Source organism: Crocodylus siamensis, chromosome 12 (genome assembly GCF_052110815.1).
Source record: "Crocodylus siamensis isolate JL-2025a chromosome 12, ASM5211081v1, whole genome shotgun sequence".
In the NCBI taxonomy this organism is placed as follows: Eukaryota; Metazoa; Chordata; order Crocodylia; family Crocodylidae; genus Crocodylus; species Crocodylus siamensis.
The window spans coordinates 40631356-40643432 of NC_143406.1; the positions used below are offsets into that span (position 1 = coordinate 40631356).

At 38.1% G+C, this 12077-nt stretch overlaps 1 protein-coding gene across 1 annotated transcript in view; it reads left to right on the plus strand.

Annotated features, from left to right (window-relative positions):
• DNAAF5 (dynein axonemal assembly factor 5) overlaps positions 1-11762 on the plus strand; it is a 44532-nt gene extending 32770 nt beyond the window's left edge. The window contains exons 9-13 of the mRNA XM_090024414.1: positions 1500-1647; positions 5401-5551; positions 7674-7830; positions 10227-10418; positions 10982-11762. Of these exons, the coding sequence (XP_089880540.1) occupies positions 1500-1647; positions 5401-5551; positions 7674-7830; positions 10227-10418; positions 10982-11112 (779 nt within the window). The 3' untranslated portion in view covers positions 11113-11762. The remainder of the gene's footprint in view (positions 1-1499; positions 1648-5400; positions 5552-7673; positions 7831-10226; positions 10419-10981) is intronic.
• Positions 11763-12077: the final 315 nt, after the last annotated feature.

Genomic DNA, 12077 nt, shown 5'->3' on the forward strand with positions numbered 1-12077 from the left:
AAACAGAGGGTAAGATATTAATCATAGAAAATTAGAGTTGAAAGAGACCTCAGAAGGTCATCTAGTCCAACACCCTGCTCAAAGCAGGACCGACCATCCCCAACTAGATCATCCCAGCCAAAGCTTGGTCCAGCCAGATCTTAAAATCTCCAAGGATGGTGCAAGTCTGAGCTTTAACACACTCACAAACGAATGAAAATAAAAAGCTTAGAACCTTTCAGGTCTTTCTAAAGAAGCAACAAAAGCTCAAACATTTTCCCCCTTTTGGCAATATCCCCTTTAAAAATACTGAGTTAAATTGTGGTTATGTATTGTTTGGAATGAAGAAGAGATTAGTGTTTTGGTGTCCTGTTAATAAACAGAAAACATAACGTGAAAAAGATGAATATTCATTTCAGATCGAATTGCTTCGATTTTTAAATTTACATGACTATTTTGAAAAATGTCTAAGCCTTGGCCTTACAAACAAGCCCTTTTATACACATTTCAGAAACAGGCAATATTTAGAATGTTCTCTTAGTTACTGCAAGGGAGGCCCGAGAAGGAGACCAAAGGGCACCTGTACACATGCTGGATGTCTGCTCCATTGCATGTTAATTACCACGCTCCAGCAATTGCCGTGTCACGTGTATTCAGTGACCCCGCAGTTTAAAATGGCAGCAGGGGTGCTTTAACAAAAACGTTAGTTAAAGTGCCCCCACCACCAATTTGAAGTGCGCAGCACTGAATACATGTGACACTGCGGGTGCTTTAATTAGAGCAGCTCTCAGAACTGCTTTAATTAAAGTGCTTCCTCCTGCCACCTGGATCATGTGTAAAGATGCCCAAAGCCTCTAGCCTGCTCTGTCTGGATTGATTTCAAGGATTCAGTGGGCAGTTTGTCATTGACTTGGGATTCAAAATTTGGCTACTTATCTCAGGCTCCAAGAACAAACCAGCGATCAGGATTTGTTGCCCTGGACTTCGGTCTGTTCATGAGGATCCCCCACCACTTAAAGCTATATAATAGGAAAGTTTTCAGCTGTGCTTTCAGGCACAGTTCACTGGAAGCTTTGACAGGTTCCAGGCTTCTTAAAACAAACCCACTTGTGAACCAATGTATTTCTAATACATTAGATTATACTTCTTCAGAACAAAGTAGAGCACCAGCCTTTTGATTACAGAGTTGAAGGGTTTCTTCCATAGCCGTCCTTCAGCTATGAAGTCCCACCCCCTGATAGGTAGTATGTACTGGCATAGAGTATGTCTGTACTGCACGTTGCAGTCTAAGCTAGTTCTGAAGGAGCTTCGTAGTTCCTTGCCATCCTGACTTAACTCCTGACACTTAGGTTGAAGCATATCTATGCTGCATTTTGCAGTGTTCATATCCATGATTATTTTGAATGTCAATTTAGCTCTTGCTGGACTTGTATGAGAAATATTTAAACATTATTTACTGCATTAATACTAAACAGTAATTGGTACAAGTCTGAAACAGGATATCAATGTTTATTTTCTAGGTCCTGTCATTGGCAAAGTTCTTCCTGATTTTATTCTCATCCTAAAGACATGTCTTCAGCCAACCAAAGACCCACAGATGCGTTTAAAGCTTTTTACTATTTTATCCCAGATGCTTGAGAGAGCAAATGAAACCATCAACTCTGAGGGGTAGGTACAGTTGTGATTTCACAGCTGCTGTTTAAACAATACTATATCATTCCAAAATTATGTTCATGGTGGTTAATTAACCTTTCTAATTGTGTAAATATGGGGGAGAGGGGAACTTCAAATCCTGAAGTAGAGGTCTCAAATACTTTTTTTTTTTTCCTGAACCCTGCTCAAAAGCGGTCTACACGGCACAGTAGTAAAATAAATAAATAAATAAAAATGCCTAGCCTGTGTTGTTTGTAGCGGTTCCACCATGATGAGTTGTACCGGTAATGATGCAATGGTGGAAGGTTTTCAAAAAACTTGCTGGATTAAAAACACTTAGCATTTCTGTGAAAGTTAAATTAGGAAATTTAGGAAAGAAATGGTATTTATTTAGCTGACTGCTACATAAATCATGAGTCTTTGTATCCAGATAAAAATTTGCAACTGAGCAACAGAAAGATTTATCATCTACTTTATTTTAAAAAACAATTTCTAATACAGTATTGAAAAAGGGTTGAACTATATCCTCAGCAAGGAGTTATGACTCTTGAATGGCTAATGTTGTTTTGTCCTCTTGTGTATTTTTCTCTCTATCACTTACAACATTTTTAATGCCTTTATAGTGAATGTCCACATCCTGCAATGGAATCTACTAACGGGGGAACCCTGATGTTCACACAGGGTCCCACTGAAGTCCATGAGAGTTTGCTTGATTTGAGAGTGCTTTCTAGCAGATGCAATTGTCGGATCAGGGCCAAAGCGTATAATTAAGATGGCAGCTGATAAAGCCCTCCTTTTGTAACTGAAGGATTGCATGCCATATTTCTAATATGTGCTTACAGTATACTTTCAGAATATTCAAGGGTCAGCCCTAAATAATCCTGTTGAAGTCAATGGGATTACTTGTTTGATTAAGGACCTCTCACATGAGTGGTACATAGATGGTTAGGCCTTAAGTTTGTAAGTCTTTGTCGTACCCTAAAAGGAAGGGAAAAAGGCCATTTGGAAAGGACTTTTGCTGCTCTGAGATGAGCCCATGTGCTGTAAACTGATGCATTTTTTTTCTCTGAACTGCATGGTCTAATTTAGAATCCAAGCTCCTTGGGAGCAAGACTGCCTTCTGGTGTGCTTTGTAGCATTTGGAGCACTTTGGATTAATAATGCATTGTAGATTAAATGCTGAAGGCACTGAGCTTGCATTCTGAACTTGAATCCAAAACCATTTACAAAACAAAGTGATTTTAATTACTGACCTACTGAAACTGACTTATGTGGGACTCATTTTTAGTGTGTATACATGTTGTATATAAAATAAATTGCATATCTTTAAAGTGGTACAATAGAAACAGAGAAATGAGACTAACCTAAACTTCCCCCATACTCTAATGTGTAAAGTAATTGATACCTAAATAAAGCGAGGATAAGATTTAATGATGTACATCTGTAAAATGGGGATAATGGTTTTAACCAATTTTGTAAAGCTTTTTGATATCTACCGATTATAATGACTGGATATGAGCTAGGTATTCTTGTAATTATGTGCGTGGAACCATGTTACACTTATTTTAAAAACAAGTGATGGCAAATTCTTAACTGAGGGAATTGTATAAAAAGGGGAAAATTTCACTGCATGAAACTGGCTCACCTTTGGCCAATGCAGATACGCATATGAAATTCCATTATTTTATAAAATGTATTCTTTTTATTATACAAACAACAATGAAAATGCTGTATGTAATGCATGAGGAAGTAGTTATCTGATACTCTCAGTTTAGAAGTAACAGTAACATTCTTGTGTCTGAGTGCCTGTCTTCTACAAAAAGATGTTCCCCTTCTTTTAGTCGCATAATAGCATTCGTTATCTAGAAGTAATTTGCTTTTGTTTTTCTTAAACAGTTTAATAGTTCAGATTGAGAGCTTTCAATGGACCTTGTTAAACATCTCTCCTATAGCCATCTCCTTGCTTTGTCTTACCGTGTGTCAGTATTTTACTTGATTTGCCTCACTTATACCGAATACAAGGCATTTTTTACAATGATTTTTCCCAGGGAACATGGCATTATAGACAGCACAAAGTCTGGAATCTGCCGTTTTACATCTTGACAGATATTTCTTTAGCCTTTAAAGAAGGTCTTACTAAAAACACAAAAAAGCAAGCCAGGGTCACTTAGTACAGACCACCTTGGAACTAAAAGGAAGATTGAAAGGATAATGATCAGCATTTAGGGCTTTTCTGGAAACTTTCATACAGGAAATGACCATTTTCTTTTCAGAAACACAATTAAGTGCCTCAAAATATTCACTTTTGAAACTTTAATTCCAAGTCTCATTTCCAAAGTGTAATTTGTTTGGAGGGGCTGCATGTCTCTTGTTTATTACTTATTCATAAGTGCCACCTGCTGGCTAAGAAGCAGGAATGGGAACATAATCGCACATGTCTCTGATTGGTATTATAGACTGAAACAGTTAAAAAAAAAACCAAAAAAAAAAAAAAACCAAAGCCAAGCCGAGTGTGTGTATTTGTCATATAGAATATAGTTTTCCATTTTTGTGTATAGGGAATAAACACCTGGCTCGCTCTCACTAGCAAAGCAGACTATTTACATCTTCTCATTCATATTCCAGTAAGATTATACCCAGAAGATAAACCTGTTCTCATAATGGCTTTGTATCCAGCAAGGGTAGGTGGCAGTAGTTACATCCCTGAGGCACAACAATCACTACCAGTTCTTACAACCTTGACAGAGCCATTGATGAAATCTTTCCCATGGCTTTTTTTTTTAAAGCTGTTTGGGGACTAGGGCTCAGCACCAGTGTACACACTGAGTACCTCCAGATGCATGTTATGTCTTTGTAGGACCCACTTATTTCACACAGAGGGACTCTTGGAGAGGTCAGCAGCAGTTTTTTCTCTTTTTGTTGCAGGAAGGCATTCTCAAAAGGCTGGTTTCCAAAATCTTTACCCTTTTTCTCATTTTATTATAAATATTGCTTGAGCTAGAGCACATGTGACTATCACCTGCTGCAAGTAGTCTAGCTTTACAGAATTATTTAGTGCTGTAGCAGCTCATTCAATAGAAGAGGCAGAAGACAGAGTTAATCTTTATCGTAATCAAAGATATTGTGAGTTTCCATATTTGCAACCCAGTGCCAGCGAGACAAATGCAGTGTGTGTGTATGACATGCCATGTACCACCATAAACATGATCAACGTTCCTACCATCAAGAACAAATTTGCACTGATGCTGGTGCCACAAGAAAATCTGACTGAGCTCACATCCTTGAGGGAGATGGCTTCTGAGCTAAAGGGAAGCTGAATTATTCCAGGTCTCATCAAAGCAATTGTTCTTTTCATGTTATATAAGACCCTTCAGTGGAGCAAACACTAATGGATCATTGCAGCATTCATGTCAGGTGGTCTTATGTTATCTCCCCCTTATAGGTGGATAAAGTGAGACATAGGGGAAGGTAAGTGGTTTGCAAAGATAACACGGCAAGTTATTGGCAGACTGAAATGGGTGGGGAGTCTGGAACCCCTTTTTCCTGAATGTTAGCTATGTGTGCTTGAAGCCCAAATACTTAGCTGGAAGTAGATAAGTAATGAAATGCTGCAATGAAATGTGTAATTATATTATTCATAATGTTATGCTGTGGTCTTTTTAGTCTATCTATTCTGCTCCCAAGAATGAAAAATTCTCTTTTTTGGCCTGTCAATCTCATCACCACTTTCTCATGAACCTTTATTTGCTTTCTTATTTCTGGCTTTAGGCAGTTTCTAAGCTACCTTGAGATCGTGATAAAAGACATGTTGGCTCCTAATCTGCACTGGCATGCTGGAAGAACAGCAGCTGCTATCCGTACCACAGCTATATCATGCCTTTGGGCTCTTATTTATAGTGAAATGCTTTCACCAAAAGAGGTAAACTCCCCCTTCACCATCACATGTATGAGGTTGAAAACCATCAGGAGGACAGAGTAAACACAAACTTACCCTTTAAAAAGAATGTCCTTCAAATGTGTAATGCTTTTCACTGGTCTTTTGATGGATCTCATTGTTAAATTTATAGTAACTTAAAATGCAAGGAGACAAGTAAATAACAGAGATGGCCAGGGGGGTGGGGAGGGAATTATGTCCTAACTTAGGGCTGAATCTTGCAAGCACTAGGCATTCGACACAGTTCTCACTATTGTGAAGTGTAGTGGGGCTTTGTGCAGGCTTGAGTCTGTTACTGTGTGCAGCATAAGAACCATAGATAGTAAGCCTTAAAGCCGGGACTGCTAACAAGATTGGACCTGTAACTGATCCTTCCACAGCAGCACCACTATTAGCAATACATACTTTCACTGTACCATGGCAAAGGAAAACTGCAGTCTACCTTGGAGCCCACAGGTCCATCAGGAAGAGAGCTAAACAAAAGAGCCGGGGGGCAGAGGCTAGAATTGGGTGCAAGAACTAAATGGGAGGAAAAGCTAGGCACCTTGGGATGTTTGAAAGGTGTTGGCAAAATGACCACTTGCGTTGATAATGCTGTTGTCTTCCACAGTGTTTAGGAGGTGATCAGCTGCATTATGGGTGTCTATACGCATGCAATGAGGCTGCTCTGACGCACTGTAATTACAGTGCGGAGCAGACAGTCATAGACGTTAGGGTTGGTAGGGACCTCGGAAGATCATCAAGTCCAGCCCCTTGATTAATTGAATCTGCTAGGGCCGTGATAATTACTGCTGTGGTTATTACTGCACTCTAGCATCACATGTATCAGCATCCCTGGGCTGAAAAATGGTGGCAGGGGCACTTTAACTAAAGCTCAAACAAGCTTTAGTTAAAGTGCCCCTGCTGCCATTTTTCAGCCTGGAGGTGCTGAAACATGTGACCCTTTAGGCGTTTTAATTAGAGCAGCTCTCAGAGCCGCTGTGATTAAAACCCCACCCCTCTGCCCCACCAGAGCACGACTATAAACACCCTATGATACTTGACATTTCAGCAGGTAGCAGTCCCTTCCTGTGACAGCCACATCAGAAATACCCCAGTGCTCATGCCTAGGGCTATGTTCTCATCACAGTCGCATGCATTTAAACTCAGTAAAGTTCCTCCAGGTGCATGCTCATCTAAACTGAGATTTAGAAACATCAACAATAGAAAGAGGGGATGAAAGAAAGAAAAAAGAAAGAAAGTTTTATGTAGATCTGGTTGGCCTCTCTTTGGGCCATATTATGTTTTGTTTTGGGGTTTTTTCTTATGTATTTCATGTTGTTATGACAATATCCATGGTACAGGTCACATAGAAAATATTGTGGGGCAACATTAGCTTGGAGACTGCAGGAGTATCGCTTCCTCATCCCGCTTATATTTGTTTACATTTAACAAAACTTTTTTCATATATAAACAACTGACATTAAACATGTTATTAGAATTACGTTTTGGTTTTTTTCCTCTGATTAAGCTCTGATTCAGCAGTGTGTTTAAGCATAAGTTTAACCTCTTGAGTCACACTGACTTCAAAGAAACTACACAGGTTCTTAAATTAAGTCACGTGCTTAATATTTTGCTTAATCAGAACTGTGGTATTTTTCCACACTGATATACAATAACAAATATACACATTAAAACCACAAAAATGTGAGAGTCAGCAGTGGGCGTGCCATTTTATTAGAAGCCCTTAAATGCTTCCATTTAGATCATGAGTGCCATCTATTGGTGTGCCAATGTCATTTTTAGCTCCAAAATTCTGGAAATCTTAGCAAAATGTTTAAAAAGAACAAAAAGAATCAAGTCACCTGAGAGCAAGTTAAACTCTTCCTGTTTAAACTAGATTTGCCAGATGTGTTTCCAAAAGTTCTCATCAATTAACTGACCCAACAGCCTATGTTTGAGGGAAATAATAACAACACATAACCACCACAAATGAAGGAGTCTTATGTGTAACCACAGCTAAGAATTTGCTTTTTTTAAATAAACCATCAGGATTTCAGACAGACTTAGCAAATTAAGATAACCAATTAGTACTCTGACTTCTGGTGGTTTGTTTGTTTTATTGCAGGTGCATCAAGTAGAAGATGCATTGATGACTCAGGTAATTGCCACAATGGATGAAGATTCTAAAATTACCCGATTAACGGCTTGCCGTATTGTCAACAGTTTTTTAAGTGTCTGTGGGAAGGAGTTTGGTCCAGATAAACTCAATACCACTTATCCTGGTATGATTTGCTTTTGTATTTGTATCCTGGTACAATTTGTATTGTCTGCAAATACTTTTCAAATTTAAAGTAATATTTTCAAATGTTCTGCTGTTATGGAGATGTAAGCAACTCCATAGCTAAAGTTGCCTTTGCAGGGTTTTAGTGTTTTTGATGGTGAAAATTAGTTGGTTGTTGCATTAAGCACATCAGTCTTGGCCCTTGGATCTTTTATGCAATTTGCACGGCCATTTTCGGCCTTGCTGATGCTAGGAATGTTGAAAGCAGTAATATAAAGGAGTAGGTATCTATTTCATTATCTAGTCCAAATCCTATGCATAGAGCCAGCATGAGGTCTAAGTTAAGTGAAATAGATACAAGTAGCACATAGTTCACCCAGAGTGAGTACTGTATTTAGTTGAATCCAAGATGAGGTTTTTTTCCATTCAACACGGAGGGGAGCCTTGTCTTGGATTTGAGTACAAGGTGAGGCAGCAGGTGGCTGATACAGCTCTGGCTCTGGTCCTGACCTGGGCTCTGCCTACGGCCACTGCCACCACCCTGCTGCCTGTGTCCCCTGTCCCCCTCCACTGCCCCACCTTCACGATTGCATACATACTTAAAATGGGATTACTGGAAGTGTGTAAAGTTAAGTCAATGGAACTCTGTAGTGTGTGCAAAGGTAAAACATGCACCGTTTTTTGCAGAATCAGTGCCTTCAGTATCATAGCTGGTCTTAGCCTTGTGGACAGTGAAGGATATCAAGCTAAATAAATAGTGCTCTTGTAAGTTTGTCCACTAGATGGAACTTCACTCTATATTATCCCCTTCTCCAGGCTTGCCTGCTTCTCTGCTGCATCTGTTCCCAAGTAAGGCTGTAAAAATAGTACACATTTTAACTGCAGGGACGATGGAACAAAAATGCATTATACAAACAGTAGCTACACTGTACTCCTTGCTTCTGCTGTTCAAACTGGTGCTGACAGGATACCATTACAATATTATAATTAGGCTTCATTTCTAGGAGTAATGTTCTAGATTAGCAGTCCTCAGTCTTGGCCTGTGGGCCAGAGCCAGCCCATGAAGCTATGTTGTCCAGCTTGTGGGTCTCCCCACACATCAGGGAAGCCAGTGAGGGATGATAATGTTAAATTGTCACTTCCCCACTGTCAGATTCCCAGACCAGTGGAGAGCCTTGCAGGCAAAGTGATGTGGCCCTGTATGCTAGATCACACTGGCATGCAGCATAACACCAATGAGAAGTGTTGGGCAGCCCACAGCAAGGTCCAGCATGCAGTGTGTCAAGCCAGTGTGCAGTCTAACTCAACATACCAACCTCACATGGGATCAGACCTTCATACCGCCCCTGAGTTTGTGGGGCCAGAGGTTGAGCACCATGGTTCTAGATTAGAAAATCATGTAGGTATGAAAGCCAAAGAGATATTGATGGTGTGCGTTTGTATTAAGACTTAGTTATCACGCAACAGCATACAGTCAAGTGCAATTTGTTATCTATCTGCAGATTTTATATATTACCTATGAGCATAGCATATTTAGGTTGAGCAGTCTGTGTTGGGTAAGAGGAAAGATTGGTTTAAATATGTATAAAACCAAATGAGCCTTTCAAGCAGGGACTCTGATCATTAGTGTAATAGGCACGTAGTACAGCAGGAACTTAACAAGATAAGATTCTCACATTAGAGGTGTAAGTAATCATTGCAGTCACTAACCAAGCATCAGAAGATGTCCTCTTCACATCCTACTCAGTTTTAGCACCATACATATTCAGATGATCTCTAGTGCAAAGTGTTTTAACTGTATAATATTGGGTAAAAACTTAAATATGTAACAGAAATTCTCTGCTGAAATGAAACTGTAATGGTTCAAGTTTTAAAGTCCCATCTGTGTTTTTTGTAATGCTTTAGTAAATATTAGGAATATGTTTATAGATTTGATGTTAGGAAAAATTCAATTAAATCCAAGTCATTTCATAAATGCCTTAACTCATTTTATTCAGTGTAACTGAACTTCACATTTTAAAGCACAGTCCAATAATATTTTAAGTTTATGTTTGGGTTAGAAAAACATTTGTTTGGAAGATTTTAGACCAAGATGATCCTGCCTTGAGCAAAGTGTTGGACTAGATGATCTCCTGAGGCCCCTTTTCAGCCCTATTTTATTATTATTTTATAATGAATGCTTATTAGGTAAATTTATAGTTAATGTAGTGCAGCTCATAAAAGCTAACAAAAGCAATGTTATGAACATAATAATAACTGTTGTGCTTTAATAATTATGAAATGCATTTTATTTTAAAATTATTTTTAATTTAAAAGAACAAGATATTGTTTCAAGTTTTAATTTTTATGATTTTTGCCTTGTTTGTCTTATTTCACTATGCAAACCTTTCTTTTTAGAAATCTTAAAGCGGCTAGATGATGTTTCACATGATGTCCGACTGGCAGCTGCTGAGACCTTAATTAGCTGGTTCAAATGCATAGGAGACGGTGATGGGAAAAGTGTACTTAAAAGCAATATTGAGTTTCTTTACCGAGAATTACTGATTCATTTGGATGACCCTGATCAAAACATCCAACAGGCAGTCTTAGGTAAGATTTTAAATGGTCTGTAATTTTAAGACTGTTTTTTCAGATAAAAACATGAAGTACAGTTGTAACTCTTCTATAAAAATAGTGCATACAGCTGGGGACTAGGTCTAGTGCATAAGAATTAATAGAAGTTTCTCTATGGATTTCAGCTGGCACAGGACCAGGCCTTTATTTGAATAATGTAGCAAATTAGAGAGATAAATTTAGCATATGTGAGCAAAGCCATCAGTGTTTTTGATCTATCTAGAGATTAGATAAATTAAGGGGTTGTAAGTCACTCCCTCAGATCTGGCAGTAGTTATGAGTCACTGCAAGATACTATCATGCAATAGCTTGTTTAAAAGCCTCTGTCAAATAATTGATAGTTTCAGTCCATGTTCAAACAGGCTAATATCAGTAGTGCAAATACAAACAAAAGGAGAAGAGCAAAATGATTATGAGAACTTACTCTCTCTCATTGATTACGTCCGCTCAGGTCAGATTTCAGGCAGTTTGATAGAGGATGGGGTAGAGGAGGACAGAGTATTTCATAATTAATTATAAAACTGTGTTCTTCTTCACAGAAGTTTTAAAAGAAGGAAGTGATTTATGTCCTGATTTGCTTGTGAAAGAGATTGAAGTAGTTGTACATAAACATCGAACTCCAGTCTACTGCAATCAACTTCTACAGCACATTCAGTCAAGAAGGAAATAGGGTATTTGAGCCAATGTCAGCACTGTTTCTAGAGCACCCAGCATCCAGTTTACATGAGCTGGAATTGCCATGTTTTAATCTGTACAATAAAATGGGCTGAGTGATAAAGGTCATGATCTTTTGTAAATTTAATTACCTTCTGTAAAAGTTAAATTGACAATTCTACACCTCAGGTTGCTGTTCCAGCCACCCTTTACATATTTTAAAATTAATTCAGTAATATAAAATATTTGGGATACAAGCTATCTGTAAATTTATTTGACAATGCTGACAGTTGAGAGAGCTTCCTTATTTAAACAAACTAATTTCTTTATAATGGATGCTTAACCCTAAACCTAGACTATTTTAATATAGTTCTGCTAAGTGTTAGCCATATTATAAAGCAGATTAAGGATTATGTTTGACAGATGTTTTGCATTGTTACAAAATATAGTTGGATCAGCAGTATGTCTATTTTTGTATTATAATTTGCAATTTTTATTGTTATAATTAACAGAGTAGTGCCTTGGAATGCAAACAAAAATGTTGTATTCCAACAGTGTGTTGAGTTAATCTGGTTTTAGTTAACAGATTTTTTTTTAAGATTTCTTTTAGCATCTTGTGTCTTTCTGAATTTACAGAATTTTGAACTCTTTAATAAAACTTCATTTACAGTATCCTCTCTATTCCTGTCTGTGAATTATAAAAGAGCAGTGTTTATTTTCCATGATTTGAAATCAAGATAAAGTTGAAAGATCACAGAAAACCAGGTCCATCATTTCTAAAAAGTCCCTGCTGTTGACTGAATGTTTTAGTCTCTTCATCCAATGGCTTGGCTTACATGCACCAACTTTGTATGTTTGCACTGGCCTTACAGAACAGAGGTGTCCTTATTACTGATATTTTGGAATAGATTGGAAGGAGAGACTGGGAAGGAAGCAGTGGGTAGCATGAAGACTACAAAGATTAGAAAAGCTTGTGTGTGG